The 18,666-nt window shown below is 41.7% G+C and overlaps 1 protein-coding gene across 11 annotated transcripts in view; it reads left to right on the forward strand.

The window, feature by feature from the left end:
- Positions 1-18,666, forward strand: part of LOC140909169 (solute carrier family 22 member 2) — a 33,615-nt gene that overhangs the window by 11,079 nt on the left and 3,870 nt on the right. For 3 of the 11 annotated variants that reach the window (XR_012158105.2, XR_012158106.2, XR_012158107.2), the window contains exons 3-11: positions 363-517; positions 3,172-3,340; positions 5,428-5,542; positions 6,183-6,289; positions 8,666-8,880; positions 9,375-9,483; positions 11,364-11,476; positions 12,662-12,761; positions 14,711-14,775. Coding sequence is in view for 3 of the 11 variants with exons in the window: in XM_073337837.2 (XP_073193938.1) it covers positions 363-517; positions 3,172-3,340; positions 5,428-5,542; positions 6,183-6,289; positions 8,666-8,880; positions 9,375-9,483; positions 11,364-11,476; positions 12,662-12,761; positions 14,711-14,774 (1,147 nt within the window). In the remaining 8 variants the exon portion in view is untranslated. Of the gene's footprint in view, positions 1-362; positions 518-3,171; positions 3,341-5,427; positions 5,543-6,182; positions 6,290-8,665; positions 8,881-9,293; positions 9,347-9,374; positions 9,484-11,363; positions 11,477-12,661; positions 12,762-13,369; positions 13,546-14,710; positions 17,234-18,666 lie in introns of those variants that run through there. The other 8 variants (XR_012158111.2, XR_012158110.2, XR_012158108.1 and 5 more) reach the window with 7 other exon arrangements.

The following is an 18,666-nucleotide window of genomic DNA, read 5'->3' on the forward strand; positions in this document are numbered from 1 at the left end:
GTATCTTTCCTCCATACTTAACAACACAGACTGTAATTCCAAAAATAGACAGGAAGGAATACCTTTATGGTCTGTTCGTATTAATGTGGGCCTATTGCTCACCTATCATTTGGGATACTTGGTTTCATCCAAACTGCTCAAAAGCATTTATGGAATTACAAAGCGATGGAGAAGTTAACCCAAATGATAGGTGAGCACTAGGCCCCCATTAACACCAGAAAAATGTAGTTTTATAATATTAATGTCTATCCCTCCAATAGACAAATGTTTGGATTTTCTAAATGCTACATGAAGTTTTTAACAGTTTACTTCAGTGTGTGTCTGAATTTTGATCTCATAAATGTAATTCTTTTCCCATGCAGATTTGGCCGTAAACTTTGCCTTGTAGTGACAATCCTTGTAAGTGCTATCTCTGGAGTTCTTGTGGCCTTTGCGCCAAGCTACCTTTGGATGGTGATCTTTCGCTTCCTACAAGGACTGGTCAGCAAGGGTAGCTGGACAGCAGGCTACATCCTGAGTAAGACTGGTGCTTTCCCTGGGAGTAATATTGGTAACGGGACATGAAGGGAAAACTGGCAATTCATTGGACTAAATGTGAACTGGAAAGCAGAAAGGGGCCCTTTGCTGCTTTTTGAAAGTGAATATATATGACTTGCTCAGAGATTGCTTTTCCCCTTGCTTATCAGTTTACTTTAGAGAGATCAGTTTTTCTTCCCTCAGATTCCGATGTCTTTGGAAGATCAGAATAGTGGTGTCAAATGAGGCTGTTACCTGAAATGCAGTCCCACTTACCCCAGAGCTCAGCCTCCCATTCCCCAGTATGCAAAAGAGGGAAGGGTGCAGCATCTTGGTGTGACATCAGTATTTAGGCTCCAGTGCTCTCTAAACAGATTGAAGGGAGGAGGTGATGAGGGAGGACTGTAAAGAAACAAGCAGAGGAAACAAACAACTTTGAGGAATCTTTATACATAAGGGAGCAGTAAACGGCAAACTCAGGCTTTACATCTTAAACAATAACTCAAGTACAGTAGATACCTACCAAGAAAAAGGCAGAAGTTGTTTTGGTGCTCTTTGATATTACATGCTCATTTGAAGGATGACGGTGGGAAGGCAATAAAGAGATCACATGCAGAGCCAGATTAACCCATCTCTGGGTCCTAGGCAAACGTACACTTCCTGGGCCCCAATTTCTAATGTGAATCACAGCAAACAGTCGTAAGGTACACTCACCATGGCCAGGCTGGCCATGCTGTGGATCTGCTGGACTGGCTGCTTGTTCTGCTGCTGCTTGTGGCACTAGTCACCAGGACGGGGGTGGATAGGTCAAACCTGAGCAGTGCTGCAATCCCATGCACCAGGTTGCAATGCCATCCACTCAAATGAGTGGCCAGATTGACACTAGAAGAGCTACATCAGTGCAGCTGGATCAGTGTAGCAGTAGTGCATCTGGGGAAGACGCTGTATTCCAACAGGAGAGCGTTCTTCTGGCGGCATAATTACTCCACCTCTGTGAGAGGCGGAAGCTATGTCAGTGGGAGAGCGTCTCCTGCCAACATAGCACCAGTGTAGACAGCCCTTAGGTCGATATAACTTGCGTCGCTCAGGGGGGTATCTTTTTCACACTCCTGAGTGACGTAAGTTAGATTGACTTTAGCAGTCGTGTGTCCCCCTCCCTGTCCCCCTCCCCGCTCTCCTGCTGGTAATAGCTCACCTTTCCTGATCATTCTTGTTACAGTCTGTATGGTAACACCCATGGTTTCATGTTCTCTGTGTATATAAAATCTCCCCACTGTATTTTCCACTTTATGCATCCGATGAAGTGAGCTGTAACTCATGAAAGCTTATGCTCAGATACATTTGTTAGTTTCTAAGGTGCCACAAGTACTCCTTTTCTTTTTGTGGATGCAGACTAACACAGCTGCTACTCTGAAACCTTTAGTGGTAGTGTAGACCTGCCCAGTGAAGTTTTTTTTAGTTTGTGCAAAAATCTGCATTGGTTAAAAAAAACCCATCACCTCCTCCCCAAATTTGGGCTCTGGGCATATGCCTCATTTGCCTATGTGTTAATCCAGCACTGCTCAAATAGTGACAGTGTCACTCTGATTATGTCACTTTACACTGATCCAGCATTAGTTTTTTTTTTGTTTTGTTTTTTGTTTTTATGGTCGGTTAAATATAGTTCGCTGTTGCCCAAGGTGCCATTAGGGATCCCTTAGGTGTTGCAGAATTTAGGTTTTGTTCTTAAAATATAAGTGTTTCTCCTTTACAGTTGCAAAGAAAATCTTCCAAATGCTACATGGCTTAGCATTGCATGTCTTCCTGAATCTGTAAAGTGGACAGTTTTAAAACAATAGCTGTGAGTGGTGCGAACTGCCTCATTCACCTCAGTGGAGTGTTAACTCTGAAGGTGACAAAACTGAAATGCCAACATTTTAAACGATTATACTGCTAAACATTGTAGCAGAAACATCTAGCTAATGTAGCTATCCAGAAGTTTGAGATGAAGAAAACCTAATGTAACAACCAGTCCATTCTGTGCCTCCCTCTCTCTCTCTCTCTCTCTCTCTCTATATATACATACACACACACACACACACACACACAATATATATATATATATATACTAGTGATTTGAGTATTACATCCGCTACTGGAACAACTGCCCCCTCCACTTCACATCAGTCGTACAACAAAGGATTATTACCTCCTGGCACAATATGATCCTTCAGTTATACATGATTGGAACTTTATTTAGGATAGTGTTGTATTGTACAGTAAAATATCCCAGATGTAAATTTTGGTGATAGCGTTTCCTTAAGCATGGAATGCCATAACAGAGAATAGGATTTAAGCACAGTACAGTCTGGAATAAGAACATAGGTACTGACCTCAATGATCTAATAAAAATAAATTTTCATAAGCAAATTAAGCTTGGTCTGCAAGTAACAAAGGATTTGTGATGAGATTTTATGCAAAAATCTAGAATTTTTAAGAAACATTGTTCAGAGAATTAGTGTTTGCCTCCAGAATCCCTGAAAAGAAACCTACACCTCCCAAAATGCTTGAAACCTCTTGTTTCTGGAGTAGGGTTTCTTGGTTCTTCCATCTCTAAAATGACCCATCAGTTTTCCTTCTGTTTTTGAGCAGTCACTTATATCATATACATTTCAGTCACAGAAGTTGTTGGCCCAAGCCATAGGAAGACTGTGGGAATTCTCTATCAAGTAGCCTTTACAGTTGGACTCCTCTTCCTTGATGGTGTTGCTTACGCTATTCCACACTGGAGATGGCTGCAGCTTGCTGTTACTCTACCGTGCTTCCTCCTCTTGTTCTATTACTGGTAAGGACTTTCATATACCTCAGCAGAAGATTTAAAATGCAATTTCCCTTCATCCAAGAGAGATGCTAAAGAGCTGTAGGAGAATGTTGTATACTGCTTACATGCACATTACTCTGGTTAACTGCAGATCTACACCAATAAAGAGTGGGAATAGGCTTCTTTAATGTTCAATCCTTGGTTGTATCAGAGCATGCACATTTTATCTAATTATTCTTAGGAATCAAACTTCTGTTGCGTTATGCTGTTAATGGATTTTTTTTTTAAAAATTGAATGTAAAATAATTTGACACACAGAACTGAATTTTATATATGCATCAATTGAACATTTGTTTAAAGGGAAATTATTACATAATTTAGGACCATAATTTGACTGACATCACCTTGAAATGGTGGTTAATTAGTGATCATTGTCCAATGGTGAAGTATTTTTATTTAAAGTGGTTTGTTGCACACAATTTTTTTAAAATGACACTATATTTTGTGGCACAACCAAAAGTAATATAGGTTCCTTTTTAGTAGATCATTTTGATTTATTGTTTAAAATAATTAACTTGTATCTTTTTGGTTTCACTCTTTTCTTTTTATGAGCACTTGAGTCATGAAGAGTTGTCTGCCCGGCGTGGGGATTAGGGGGGGATAGAGTTTTGTTTTCTTCCTTTGTCTATTTTTGTGAATTTTATTTGACATGAGTAAATGGAGTGAGAGTTCCAGTGCTTTTAGCCGGGTGTGTGTGGAGTGTGGTGATGGTGTACAGCAGCTCCTCACTTAACATCATCCCGGTTAACGTGGTTTCGTTGTTATGTTGCTGATCAATTGGAGAACATGCTTGTTTAAAGTTGCACAATTCTCCCTTATAATGTTGTTTGGCAGCCGCCTGCTTTGTCCACTGTTTTCAGGAAGACCAGCCCATTGGAGCCAGCTGGTGGGGGTTGGAACCTGGGTGGGCCGGCAGCCCCCTATCAGCTCCCCTAAGTTCCCTGTGCGGCAGCCGCCCAGCAGGCAATCAATTGCTGAGCAGTTCAGGTGTCCCTCCCCCCACTGCCGTGTGCTGCTCCTGCCCTCTGCCTTGGAACTGCTCCTGGGAGCCTCCTGCTTGCTGTGGGGGAGGGGAAAGAGGGGTGCTGATGTCAGGGTGTACCCCCCTACTCCTGCACCTCATTTCCACAAACTTGGGGGGGGGGGAACACGACAGTGCTCAGGAAGGAGGGAGCTTGCTGGCAGCAGCTGCTGTCTCAATTTGCTGATCTACTTAAAAAGGTAGTGTACTTAGAGTGGCGTCAGCGTATTTAAAGGGGCAACGTGCGTCTCTCACACACGTTGTGTGTCTGTCTCTCTCTTGCACGCACGCTGTGTGTCTGCCTGACTCTCTGCCATGCTGTGTTTCTCCTCCCTCCACTTGTGCTGCCTTGTAGAGTGTGAGGCTACATTAACAACAGTGTGTTAACCCTTGAGGGCTCAGCCGAGTGCTAGTCCATCATTTAGCAGTAAGGCATTCCCTGGGCAATATCCCACCCTCTGACTTCACCCTCAGCCAAGCTTCACAATCATCATTGCTGTGCACAGTACTAAATTGTTTGTTTAAAACTTGTACTGTGTGTGTGTGTGTGTGTGCACACACACACACACTGATGTAAATAGGGGAGGCTAGGTTCCAGGAAAAAATTTTCCTAGAACCTAACCTTCCCTATTTACATTATTTCTTATGGGGAAATTGGATTCACTTAACATCATTTCCCTTAAAGTAGCATTTTTCAGTAACATAACTACAACGTTAAGCAAGGAGTTACTGTAGCTGGAAAATTGCTCCTCATGAGGAGTAAACTGACTGGGCAAGTGTTACACATGTTCTTATTGCAAGGTTTTCATATTGTTTTATCATGAGTGTGTTCATCTCCAGTAAAATCAAGCTACTGCCAAGGCTCCTCCTCCAACTTCATCTTGCAGCATGGCAAACTGTTCTTTTCTTGAAAAGCAGAAAGTAGTGTCACTGTGTGTGTTCAACTGAAGTACTGTCTCCACAACCTTGGTTCAGTGTGGATGCACCATTTTGTTTTCTGTATTGCAGCGTCTGCTTGCTTGTGTTACAGGTGTCTGCCTGAGTCTCCAAGGTGGCTGATATCTCAGAAGCAGAATGACAAGGCCATGAAGATTGTGAACTATATTGCCAAAAAGAATGGGAAAAAGCTGCCTGCCCATTTTCAGGTGGGCTTGAGGTTTTATGCTTGTAGGTGAACAACATAAAAGTTCTTTCTATAATGCTTTCCACCTGAGGAATTCTACATGCTGGTAAATATCAAAGGTAACCACACAGTCCCAGCTGGATAACTATTATCCCCCATTGTACATATGAGGAAGCTGGTGCAAGGAGAGATTCGGACTTGTCCCAGATCATGCAGGAGGTTTGAAACAAGGCCGGGAATAGACTCCAGGTGTCAGTGCTGTGCCAAGGTTCTTATTTATTCGAGAGCCGAAACATTTTGCATTGCAATGCTGCTGACTCATGACCCTGTTCAGCTAAGACTAAAGAAAAAGGAAATTATTTAGAATTACGCTTGAGATCCTGGAGAAATTACTTAGGAAACGCCAGATCAAAAAGATAAGGAATGACTAAAACTGTTGAAGTGAAGTTAAAGAATTCCCTCGTTATCATTGTGATCCTTCTCCTCCATATTCCATGCAATAATCACAATGGAGTGGTGCGTTTCTCAGGAAGCTCTTATGTATTGTATTAAGTAACATGTCTAATATATATTACAATATATCACCTCCCTTCCTGTTTAACATGATAAATTTCTGTCACCTGGTTTAGCCCTTAATTAACAATGCACTGGTTCTTCTGTAGAATATTAACCTTGAAGAGGAAGGTGGGGAAAAGCTGAGTCCTTCATTCATGGACCTTGTCAGGACACCTCAGATGCGGAAACACACATTCATTTTGATGTACAACTGGTAAAAAAAAAAAAAAAAAAAGATTAAAGTCATCTTAAGACTTACTTTTTATTACAAAGCATTAAAGTTCCAGTTTTGTCTTACCCCTGTTTCCTGCACTCAGAACTCAGTTTTTTCATGCTCCAGACTTTCTTCCTCCTTTGTACTGCTGGGGAGGTTTCTCAGTTACTCTCAGTCCTGTCAGGGGAGATCATTGGAATAGTATGAGCTAGAGTTCTTAGCTGTGGTTTTAATTTCGCTCCATTGCCATGATGACCTCATGTGTCTGGTCACCAATGGATGAATTATGGGGCCACATGAGGACTTCTCCACACATAGAGAAGTTAAACTTGTTTCCCACTCCATCAGTTTAAGAGCACGTTACATCTATGTAGACAAGTGCTTCAGTCAACTGTAAGGAGACAAAAACTGGTATCAGTTACCCCAAAATTTGATAGGGGTAAGAACTGGGGTAGCCTAAATTGGTGCAGGCTCAATCAGTTGAGTAACTGTTGGCTGCAATGCACTGGCACAACGGGCTCAATATCAGGTCTGATAGTTGCACCCCCATCCTCATTGTGACCCCCCCACAGTATCTGCCATACCCAGAAATGTCTCCCTATCCCAGGCCTGACGTTAGCCAGGGAATAGGGAGATATTGGGGACAGTGTGATGGAGGGGGTTGCTGTGAAGTGGGAGGTAACTGAGGAATACCATGTGGGAGGGGTCCCTCATCTGAGGACTGAGGTTCACTGGCTGAAGGAGCCATCTCACTTGAATCAATGTAAAGCAGCCGTGGTGTGGACACATTCAATTGATGGTGGAATTATTGATGTAAAGCAATCTATTTGCAATACTGATTAGTATAGACAAAGCCAAAGTGACTCCGTCGGCTTTGCCTGCACTCAGGAATAGCTCATAGTCACCCATTAGCTTCTAGGAATCTCTGTAGATCTGCTGGTGCTGACCCCTAAGCAGAGACAAGAGCAAGCAGAAATTTGTACCAATTGCACTAACAGAAATCTGTGCTATTAATGAGGTTGGACAAGGCCTACGGGGAGTCATTTTGGCCTTGTGTACAGTAAAGAAATCACTCCGTGATAGAGCCATTAGTTCTTATACCCAGTTTGTTCAACCAGTGATTGAGTGGGCAGGGTTTATATTAGCAAAAGCAACCAAAGGGGAGGAAGAAGTGTAAAACCGGGTAGAAGAGGCCATCTTTTTGTTTGCTCCTTTTTTACTCTCTCCTTTTGTAGACACTTCTGCCAAACTAACAGTGCGTAAGTTATAGCACCACATATCTAACCCCTAGAACTGGAGCAGAGTGTTTGTCATTTGCTTAGATTGCAAGTTCCCCTGGGCAAGAACTGTGTGTATTCTGTGTCTAAGACAGCACCAACCTCAGTGTTGCCACGACACAAATAATAACCATATGCCACCATGGATGATTACAACAAATCCGTGTTGCCATGACAGAATTTCCCAGTCTTAGAGCTTGTTTATGTGGTGTGCTACTGTGCAGCAAGCCACTACTATGGCGCAACCTTGCAGTGCACCAGCTTTCCATGCAGTAACTTGTCACGTGGACCCTGCTACAGTGCAGTGAAAGACTTGCACTAAGCCACGCTCCCGGCCTTTCAGTGCACTGTAGTAGTTCCCGTGGGACGTTACTGCATGGCAAGCTGTTGTGCTGTAGATTCACACCCTGGGTCTCCATCCAGTAACTTGCCATGTGGACAAGCTCTTAGCCTCATCCTTATATGAAACAATTACAAGTAAATTTATTTCTTGAGGCAAGATGAGAATGTTAATACAAGCATTTGACTAGAGGAGTTTGCCTACCTTCTGAACTCGCTCCCCAATTGCGTGGTCAATTTGCTCTTAACTAAGAGCTCTTTTTTCAACCGTCTGAGCAGTTAAAAGGAGTTATTTAGAAAACGCATTGCTTGTCCAACTGCCCATCTAAGTCTCCATTATGTCTGATGGTGAGGATGCAGAGGGCAGAATGGGCACTTGACAAAGGACTATTCCTTCAGTGGTCATAAGCCCATAATTGTAACTCAGAGCTAGAAGTATGGGTAGGCTGAAAGCTTTTTTAGCCTGAGTCTATGATACTATTGATATTTCCTACCCGATTTTATATTCAATGCTCAGTTCCTGAACTACCATATTATTTTATGGGCTGTAAACTCTACCTCTAGTTTCTGCTTTCCAGCATTAATCTCTACTGTTCTTCTCTCAGGCTTTCATCTACACTGTTGAGTAAATTAGAGCTGAAGTTGGTTTTGTTGACCTAATTGTGGTTCAGAAGGTTTGTTTATGTGCACTCCAAGAGGAAACGGGTCTCTGTTCTTTGACTAGATCTTTTAAGAAGCTTGGGCTCTGTTCTCTGCCTAGGTTGACCAGTGCTCTTCTGTACCAGGGGCTCATCATGCACATGGCAATGGCTGGTGGGGACATGTATCTGGATTTCTTCTATTCTGCCCTTGTTGAATTTCCAGCTGCCATCATTATCATTCTCACAATCAATCACATTGGCCGTCGCTATCCTTGGGCTGTGGCAACTTTGGTGGCAGGCGCTGCCTGTCTCATTATGGCTTTAATCCCCGAAGGTGAGTTGTCAGAGGTTTCCAGTAGTTTACCTTCTCAGTGTTACCTCTTGGGGACCTCATTAATCTGTCTCACTATAGTCTAGGTTTGAAAGTTTGCAAAAGCATGTCTGGGATTGTAGCTGTGCACCTGACAGGTGCTGGAGACTTTTCTCACACCTCCAGCCCTCCACACCCCAGAAGTGAGATGGAATAAATGAAAGTCTACATTTTTGCAGACATCAGAATTAATAGGAAATATCTTGGGGAAATAGGGTACCGTACATAACTTTGCAAATCACATTTAACAATAACTCATGTGGTGCTAACTGTTTTAATCTGCTGCTTTATACAATTAATAGCAGTTCTTTCGAACTAATAAAATTAAAGTAATACAGGATTATTGGATTCTACTAAAAATAACATTGTTTCATTAGATAACCTCATCCTACCCAATGACCGTTGGCCCAAAAAGCCTCCAGAAAACATTGTAAGTGAAATAACTGTTTCCTTTGCAGATATTCACTGGCTAAAAGTGACTGTAGGTTGCATTGGGAGAATGGGAATTACAATGTCTATTGAAATGGTTTGCTTTGTAAACACTGAACTGTACCCAACGTTTTTGAGGTGAGTGCATTGTCTGGGGACAGCATGATGTGAAAGGCAGCTGTTGAAACTGACAGATACGTTGTATTTTATATTGACTTAACAATTAGTACAGAAATGCTCCAGAATTATAGATGTATTGATGTCTAAAGAACATTATGCAAATGGATCACGTAGAAAATTGAATAAAAGACAAGTTAATGCAGGAACAGAACATGCAACTTCTCCTTATACATTGCACTGCAAATGGAACATGCAGAGCTGGATTAAAGCAAGATTCTTGTCCTTCAAATCCAGAGGTTGAAAGGGGCTAGAGACAATAATGAATGGGTGAGAAATGGAGAGTCTGTCAGGGGTCTGGGAGAGCAGGAAGATGGAAGTAGAATAAAAGTTTATTTGAGGAGGGGGAGCTGAATTAAGGAGGACTGGGAAGAATCTGGGCTGGTTGAAATTTTGGAAGCCCCAATGTGTTGGTGGATTGGGGCACCTTTTGGTCTTTAAGGGAAGTGATGAATTTTCCATCTCTTGAAGTCTTCAATTCTATTCTAAGTCAAGACTGGATGCATTTCTGGAGATATTCTTTAGCCAAACACAAGTTACTTGGCTCAGTACAGGGGTAACTGGATGAAATTTAAGAGCCAGTGATATACAGAGTAGATGATCTAATGATCCCATCTGGCCTTAAACTCTATGAAACTTAATCTACCATGAACGCCGGCTTTGGATAGCAGTTTTATAAGAGGATTTTAGGTACATGCATTCATCGCCTTTTAAAAAAAAACAACCCCCCCCCAAAAACCTGAAAGAATCTAAATTTAGCCCATATTATGTAGAAACTGCTAGATTCCCATATGCTCATTTGAAACCTGTATAAAGATCATTCTGCCTATAAGCTCTAGTTAGGAAGCTACTGAAGGTTTTTTTTTGTTTTTTTTTTATGGACGTGTACATTAGGCAGACCTTTGAACATCTCCCTACATTGACAGTTATTTAAAATAATGTAGCTAATATTTTCAAAGTTCTGTTCTATCTGGTGGCAGGTTCTAATGGGACACTCTGAGCCTGATTCTCTACTACCTTGAAGTTTATTATTAATCATGTTTATTACAGTAGTGTTTAAGAGCCAGTGAAGAGTAGGGCCCCAGTGTGCTAGGCACTGTACAAACAGAGTAGTAGATGGTACCTGCCCTGAAAAGTTTACCATCTAAACAGAGAGAATCAAAATGGTGGGTGGGAGGGGTAACTTCATGATATTTTTATTTGGGGGGGGGGAATCAGCTAAATGGGAAGGGAAGTGGGGAAGGGAGGGCAGAACAGATTGGAAGAGAGTAAAGAGGGGCAGGTGTGGAGTGAAACTGAGGCAGACAGTGAGGGATGACGAGGGTTGGTGTAGCCAGCCAATCAGCACAAGGCAGAAAGAGCTCACACGAAACTGTAGAAAGTTCTCTGAATCTCAGGGAATCACTTACTCACATTTATGCAAAAGAGGTGTAAACCTTCCCATGGCTATTTGGTAGGGTTATAGTCTTATGCTACACAGGTGTGAATGACTTCATGAGGAGCAAGGCAGGAAAGAATCAGGACTTATGATTCCATTTTGGTATTTTATTATGGTTAGGCTGCTGAAACCACAGCCTATCATACTGACCAATAGTCTCATTGTTTCCTTGTACTCCCCATCTGTTGTCTCCTGCTTAGATTGTAAGCTCTTTGGGACAGGGATGTTTGTTCTGTTTGCACAGTGTCTAGTGCAATGGAGTCCAGGTTCATGCCTGGGCTTTGAGTCACTGCAGTAATGCAAATAGTTAATCATCACAATTTTATGGCAGAATGTATTCTGTTCCAGCTACAGAACTTTTTCAGACCAGTATAATGCAATGACTGTTTTGCTGTTCAATCAGGAACCTTGGTGTAATGGTCTGTTCTTCCTTGTGTGATGTTGGTGGGATACTAGCCCCATTCATTGTCTACAGGCTGTCAGAGATCTGGCATGAGCTGCCACTTGTAGTTTTTGGTAAGTATTTTCTTACCTTCTTGTGGAGTGTTCCTCAGGTGTATTAACCATGCCTCAGTTATGACAAACAAATCTGAGAAACTGATTCCAAATCTAGGAGAGAATATTTTTCCCTTCACAAAACCTTCAAATCATAATAAACTAATAGCTCACTTCTGAGTTGTGTATGTAGTCAGAGTCCGCGTCCATATATATTATGGTTTCTTATGTGCTTTTTTATTTAAAAAAAAGCTGCAAACTAACAAATGTTGCTTTGACAAGTTGAAAAGGATTGTGAAATTTACCAAAATTCAGATCGCATGTCAATTTGTTGACCGTATTCATTAGAGTCATTTTCTCACTTCTGTGGTTTGGTCTCTGTGTTGAGACAAGATGTTGTCATTTCAAATGGTGCCTGTTGGATATATTTTATGGATTATTAAGGATGTTGCATACTTCAGTCTTGTCAATATTCTCTTTTTTGATTGGACAGCCATGTAATCATCTTTAAAATAGGCTATAGACTAGTAAGCAACCTTCTTCAAAACAGGCTGAAATTTCCTGGAGATTAGTCAATCTAAACTTCAGGCCAGGTACTGCAAAATCTCAAAGTCTTTGGACTAGTGCGTTATCGCTAGAAGTCTGTCTTTGAAGGCAATACATTATTTTTAATAAAGAGCATATTTATATTATTTACAAGGGACTTAATAATACATACATTTTAGAATGGGGCTTATGAAAGTTGGTAACCAGGAATTTAGTGAGTGAGAGATTAACTGTAATTTTTAAAATCTTGTTCTCATGGTGACCGAGAAATCCAGTACATTTCATGTCGTACAAATATACAGACTATAATTCCTCAAACATGCCTTTCCAACTTGATATATACCATTACAGTACATAGCTTACAATTAAACTTTACTATCTATAATTCTCAGTAATGCCGCAATGAGACCCCTGAAAAGCTGTGAACCTGCCTTGTGATAAAAAAAATTCTATATACTCATATATATACACACATGCGCGCACATTCACTATAGAGCAAAATTTGGCCCTTTATTTCTGTATGTTAAAAAACAAAATCTCTTCTACCAACTTTGTTGTTTTAATTAAATTCAGCAATTATTGCAGCCAGATGGCATCAAATGTATCCTATGATGTGAGTTGGGTTCTAACTTGGTCTTCTCGTGTGTGTTTAATTTGAAGCTGTGGTTGGTTTAATTGCTAGTGGATTGGTGGTGTTGCTGCCTGAAACCAAAGGGAAAATATTACCTGAGACTATTGAAGATGTAGAAAACTTGCATAGGTGAGTCAGGTGGCACATTCAGATTGTTGGAGCTGTTCATGTTTCGAAAAAGAAAAGACTAACAGAAAAAGCTACAATGTAAATGTACATCCAGTGGTTGTCATTGAAATCATCATGGTATCTGTGGCATAGTTACTGCAGTATACTTCTGAGTTCTAGGGATACGAATGCTATGTAGACAATGGCAAAGCTCATTTTGCATTCAGAAGGTAACTGTAGTGTATAATGGTGACCACTGGATCCCTGGTGTTTAATGGCTTTATGAAAAATGTTCAATTTTGACATCTCCAGCAGGTGCATACATCCTGTCCCTCCTCCCAACACACCACAAAATCCCGTGAAATTATTATTTTGCACTTTTATTCCAATGGTGATTTTTCTTAGGACTGAGAAGAAAAACAGGTAGATAGACATTGTGTTCTCCAAAAGAAAACTCCATGCTGCTTCTGATAATTTCTTATTAAATATAAGAATTTATATAATAGTTCTACCAATATCTGATGTTCATAAATACTGTAAATATTAAAATAGTGTGATCTATCTACATATGTCTGATGGCAATATTGTGACCTGGAATTTGCATTATGTACCCTCTCATTGCCTTGCAGTGGCTACCCTGATCATGGGTAGCAGAACAGGAAGGAAAGCAGCCTCCGTGGGGATGTTGCATCCCAACCTGGTGCAAGTGGACGGGATGGAGTAGGGAGTGGGAGCCATGACTCTAGCCCTTGAATTTGCTGACTAGCATAGTTATGCTGACATGCCAGGGGAAGGATGTTGTCAGGTATGGGTCTGGCACAGGGTATAGTAGGGGGAAATGAGTAAGCAGATTGTGACTCTGATAGTTTTACTCAAAACCTTTTCCTGCCCAGAGCTATTTTTGGGTTGGCTGGCTACCTTCTCTGCCTCCAGAGCACAGCTTGTTAATTTAGGAACCTTCCGGCTTCAGTTTGTTGCACTGGGAAAACTAGTTGCCCGGAAACTGAGAAGAACAACTGTAGGCCATTAGTTGGACTTTGGATAGCAACATCAGCCTCTCAGACTCATTGTATGACTGACTGACCAAATGCTGTTTGGGTAGGTGGGGGGAGGTTTTTCTTTCCCCCCTATAGAATAAAAAAAGATGAGTCCTTGTTATCAGACACCGAGTGCAGTGATGTCAATGTTTGTTGAGAGGGATAGCAAACATCAGGTCTTTGGGAATAGACAGCTCATTTTCACAAAGTCAGAAGTCAGTGACCAGAAGTGCATATGAGGTTAGATGACCTTTGAACCCATGATGACATCTTAAGAATCCAATTAAATTTACTATATATGACACCTATATGAAGTAACAAATAGTATGTGGTAAAACTATATCTGCAGTTTAGCCTATAAGCTATGCAATGCGCTATGTTATTGCTGAATATGTCTCTTCAGATAGTCAAAGTACCTTAGCAAATTACCTAAGCACATGCCTAATGTTAAGTACATGAGTAGTCACATTGCAATCGATGGGGCTACACACAGGCTAAAAGTTAAGCTTATGCTTGTGTACCTTTAGTTAAAGCATTAAGTCAACAGTTGGTAGTATGTGCTTGATCATATAATAACAAGAACAAAAAAACTGCAGGATACTCATCCCAAGTGAATTACAAACTGATGTTGAAGTTGAATTAGCATATTGGCTGTTGGGTAAAATTTTCAAGTGTCTAAGCAATTTAGGAGCATAAGACCCATTTTCAAAAGTGACGTAGGCACTTAAGAGCCTAATTCCAATTAGTCTTACTCCAAAGTGCCTAAATCACTTTTGAAAATGGGATGAAGATGTTCTGAAAATGTTACCATTTTATTTAGCTGGTCACTAGTGTTCTGTGTTCCTGGTTATTCTTTGTTTCTGGATATTGCATGCTCTTTTCTCACTTCATCATTGTTCTGATTCCCTTTTTGTTTTTGCTTCATCTTTTTAGGCAAGAAAATCCTCGGGAGAAAATTATCTACCTCCACGTGCAAACACAGGAAGTTGCACACTAGGGTGACTAGACAGCAAATGTGAAAAGTTGGCACAGGGGTGGGGGGTAACAGGAGCCTATATAAGAAAAAGACCCAAAAATCGGGACTATCCCTATAAAATCGGGACATCTGGTCACCCTATTGCACACTCCAAATGTGATCTGTCTTTGGCACAATAATACAAAAAGAGTTTGTAAATAACACACACTGTAGAACCTTGCTTCCTTTTATGCACCTCTAATCCCTGGTTCCACATACTTAAGATTTTTTTCTGCTTCATTGTCCAAAAGGCACAGCAAGCTACCAAGTACCTTCTTCCCTCTTACCATATTATGGTGTATTTACATTTTAGGACAGTAGTTTGGAACTTGGTTGCTAATCACATAGACTACACACATCTATTCAGATACTTGCACTGCCATCATCCCTGTAGTATCTGAATATTTATTAATACAGAGATTACTTTAGGGTATTTCTACGCTGCAATGAAACCACAGGGTTAGTAGAACTTGAGTCAGCTGACCCATGTTAGAGAACTCTGGGCTTGAATGTCAACACTGGTTGATTATTAATCCTACATTAAGATTTTTCTGGGGTTGAACCTGGGCTCTGGCATGAACACTGCAGCACGCTGACCCAAGTCAAACAACCATATCCCAAAGTCCCTAGCGCCCTCCTGAAATGTGGCCGCTCTCGTCCTTTGCCTATGATGCACTGTGGGCAAACTTTACTGCCTACCCTGCATGCTACAGAAAGTTTAAACAGCTCATCAACGCAGCCAGCCCAGCAGTCATTTTGATCTTTGTGCTCCTAGCTACTGGAGTCAGCAAGATGGAGGAGGTGGCTTTTGACAAGCTTCTCCTTTTGCCTTCGTTCCTGTGTCAGGAAACGGGCAGAGCTTCCGTGAGGTGCTAGTGGATATTTCAGTGGTGTTTTCTGACCCACCAAAGGTACCTGATGGATTTCATGATGGAGCAGGAGCAGGCAGAGGAAGAAAAGTACCCTGGCTTGGCAGACCTGCAGTGGCAAATGCTCCTCAGTACAATCAGCATAGCTACGTATACTGGTGCTTTTGAGACAGGGCCACAAGCACAGCCTAGTGGGATCACATCTTTATGCAGACCTGGAATGACCAGCAGTAGGTCTGGCTTGCTCCTACCCTCCAGTGTAGATGAGGGCACCCTTGCTGGTCCAGAAGCAGGTTGCTATAATCATCTGGAAGCTGGCTACCGCAGACTGCTACAGGTCTGTTGCCAACCAGTTTGGTGTTGGAAAGATGACTGGTGGTGATGGTTTCTGAGGCACTTTACTCAATCAGGTGTGTGGTTTGCTCCAAGGTGGCAGGTACTAAAGATAATCCTGAGGTAACTGCTGGCTTTGAGAGAATGGAGATTTCTAACTGCACTGAGGCCATTGACTAACCACTATCCAAGGCCCCCACAACTCCAGTCCAGTTTAGATTTCTGGTCTCAACTCTCACTACATCCCTTTGGAAGCCCCCATTCATTTCCTCTTCCCATTCTAGTCCCCCTGTTGGTCACTCCTTATTCATAGTTTTTCCTTCTCATTCCATCTGCACAGCAACTGCCTTCTCCGATAGTCACTAGAAGTGAATCATTCAGACCCCTCTCCAGTGTGTCCCATCATCACAGAGTCTGTCTTAGATTCCAAGCACTTTGGGGGCAGGGATGGTTTTCGTTTTGAATCTTGTAGAGAGCCAAGCACACTGCTGGCACTAAACAATTAATAACAGTCCAGGTGAGAAGAGCTTGCAGCTGTGCCTGAAGATTCCTGCTAAACTCCTTCTGGGCCTGATGGAATTTGTGGTGTAACCTTGTCCCAGAGGAGTTGGCAATCGATGCAGTACAATGAGCTTGTTCTTGGTTTAGATTTGACTGAACTGCAATTAATTTTGAGTTATGAGTCCATCCAGGAGATACCATGCCACCAACCTAACAAACCTTGTAACCCAGAAGTTTTCTAGTTTATTAAAGAGCACAGAAGTTTTCTAGTTTATCTAATGAGCATACGTAGAAAAGCTGTGTGCAGCAAACAAAATGGAAAAGACACGCAATGAGGACAGTTGAGTCTGAGAGGAATAAATCACTGATTGCGAAGACCAAATGTAGAAATTCTGTCTTGTATTTGAATGTCTGTAACTACAGTTGTGTTGTAATAAAAGCTGCATAGTACAGGTTTGGCATGCCTAACTTCTTGGGGGTTACCTAGCAGTTCTAAGGGTATTTACTTCCAGTGACAATTTCATGAGTGTGAAGGCAAAAGCATTTCCTGTAGTTCTGTGCTCACACCCACCCAAATAATACATCTCCCTTTCGAATGTGGAAAGTCAATATCTGTAATTGCATGCAATACAAAACCTGTCTCAGTTACAAATTGCTTTATCTGCAGCGTTGCTTTCCCAGCAAGCCCTTCCAGTCCAGGCTGGATTGTGACAAAAATGACAGCTCTCACTAAGAATTCAGTGGGTTTCTTTTGTGGCATTTTGGAATGTGACTTAAACCATCTGAAATTCCCCTTTAAGTAAACAATGAATTCAACGCCCTCTTCTTTAGTTACGCTTGGAACTAGGATCCTGTTGCAGATATGTTGATTACATTGGAGCTTTGAGAAGAACCGGGCCAGCGGTGTGCAGAACATTGAAGTGTATATGTCAGGGTATATAGTGTAGTTGTAGCCATGGTGGTCCCAGAATATTAGAGAGACAAAGTGGGTGAGGTAATATCTTTTACTGGACCAGCTTCTGTTGGTGAGAAAGACAAGCTTTTAAGCTTACACAGAGCTCTGACAGACCTGAAGAAGAGCTCTGTGTAAGCTTGAAAGCTTGTCTCTCTCATGAACAGGAGTGGGTCCAATAAAAGATTCATAGATATTTAGGCCAGAAGGGACCATTATGATCATCTAGTCTGACCTCCTGCACAATGCAGGCCACAGAATTTCACCCACCACTCCTAAAAAAGACCTCACACCTATATCTGTGCTATTGAAGTCCTCAAATTGTAGTTTGAAGACCTCAAGGAGCAGAGAATCCTCCAGCAAGTGACCCGTGCCCCATGCTACAGAGGAAGGCGAAAAACCTCCAGGGCCTTCCAATCTGCCCTGGAGGAAAATTCCTTCCCGACCCCAAATATGGCGATCAGCTAAACCCTGAGCATATGGGCAAGATTCATCAGCCAGATACTACAGAAAATTCTTTCCCGGGTAACTTGGATCTTACCCCATCTAAAAACCCATCACAGGCCATTGGGCCTATTTACCATGAATATTTAATTACCAAAACCATGTTATCCCATCATACCATCTCCTCCATAAACTTATCGAGTTTAATCTTAAAGCAAGATAGATCTTTTGCCCCCACTACTTCCCTCGGAAGGCTATTCCAAAACTTCACTCCTCTGATGGTTAGAAACCTTCGTCTAATTTCTAATCTAAATTTCCTAGTGGCCAGTTTATATCCATTTGTTCTTGTGTCCACATTGGTACTGAGTTTAAATAATTCCTCTCCCTCTCTGGTATTTATCCCTCTGATATATTTATAGAGAGCAATCATATCTCCCCTCAACCTTCTTTTAGTTAGGCTAAACAAGCCAAGCTCCCTGAGTCTCCTTTCATAAGACAAGTTTTCCATTCCTCGGATCATCCTAGTAGCCCTTCTCTGTACCTGTTCCAGTTTGAATTCATCCTTCTTAAACATGGGAGACCAGAACTGCACACAGTATTCCAGGTGAGGTCTCACCAGTGCCTTATATAACGGTACTAAAACCTCCTTATCCCTACTGGAAATACCTCTCCTGATGCATCCCAAGACGACATTAGCTTTTTTCACAGCCATATCACATTGGCAGCTCATAGTCATCCTATGATCAACCAATACTCCAAGGTCCTTTTCCTCCTC

This window comes from Lepidochelys kempii, chromosome 3, assembly GCF_965140285.1.
Source record: "Lepidochelys kempii isolate rLepKem1 chromosome 3, rLepKem1.hap1, whole genome shotgun sequence".
In the NCBI taxonomy this organism is placed as follows: domain Eukaryota; kingdom Metazoa; phylum Chordata; order Testudines; family Cheloniidae; genus Lepidochelys; species Lepidochelys kempii.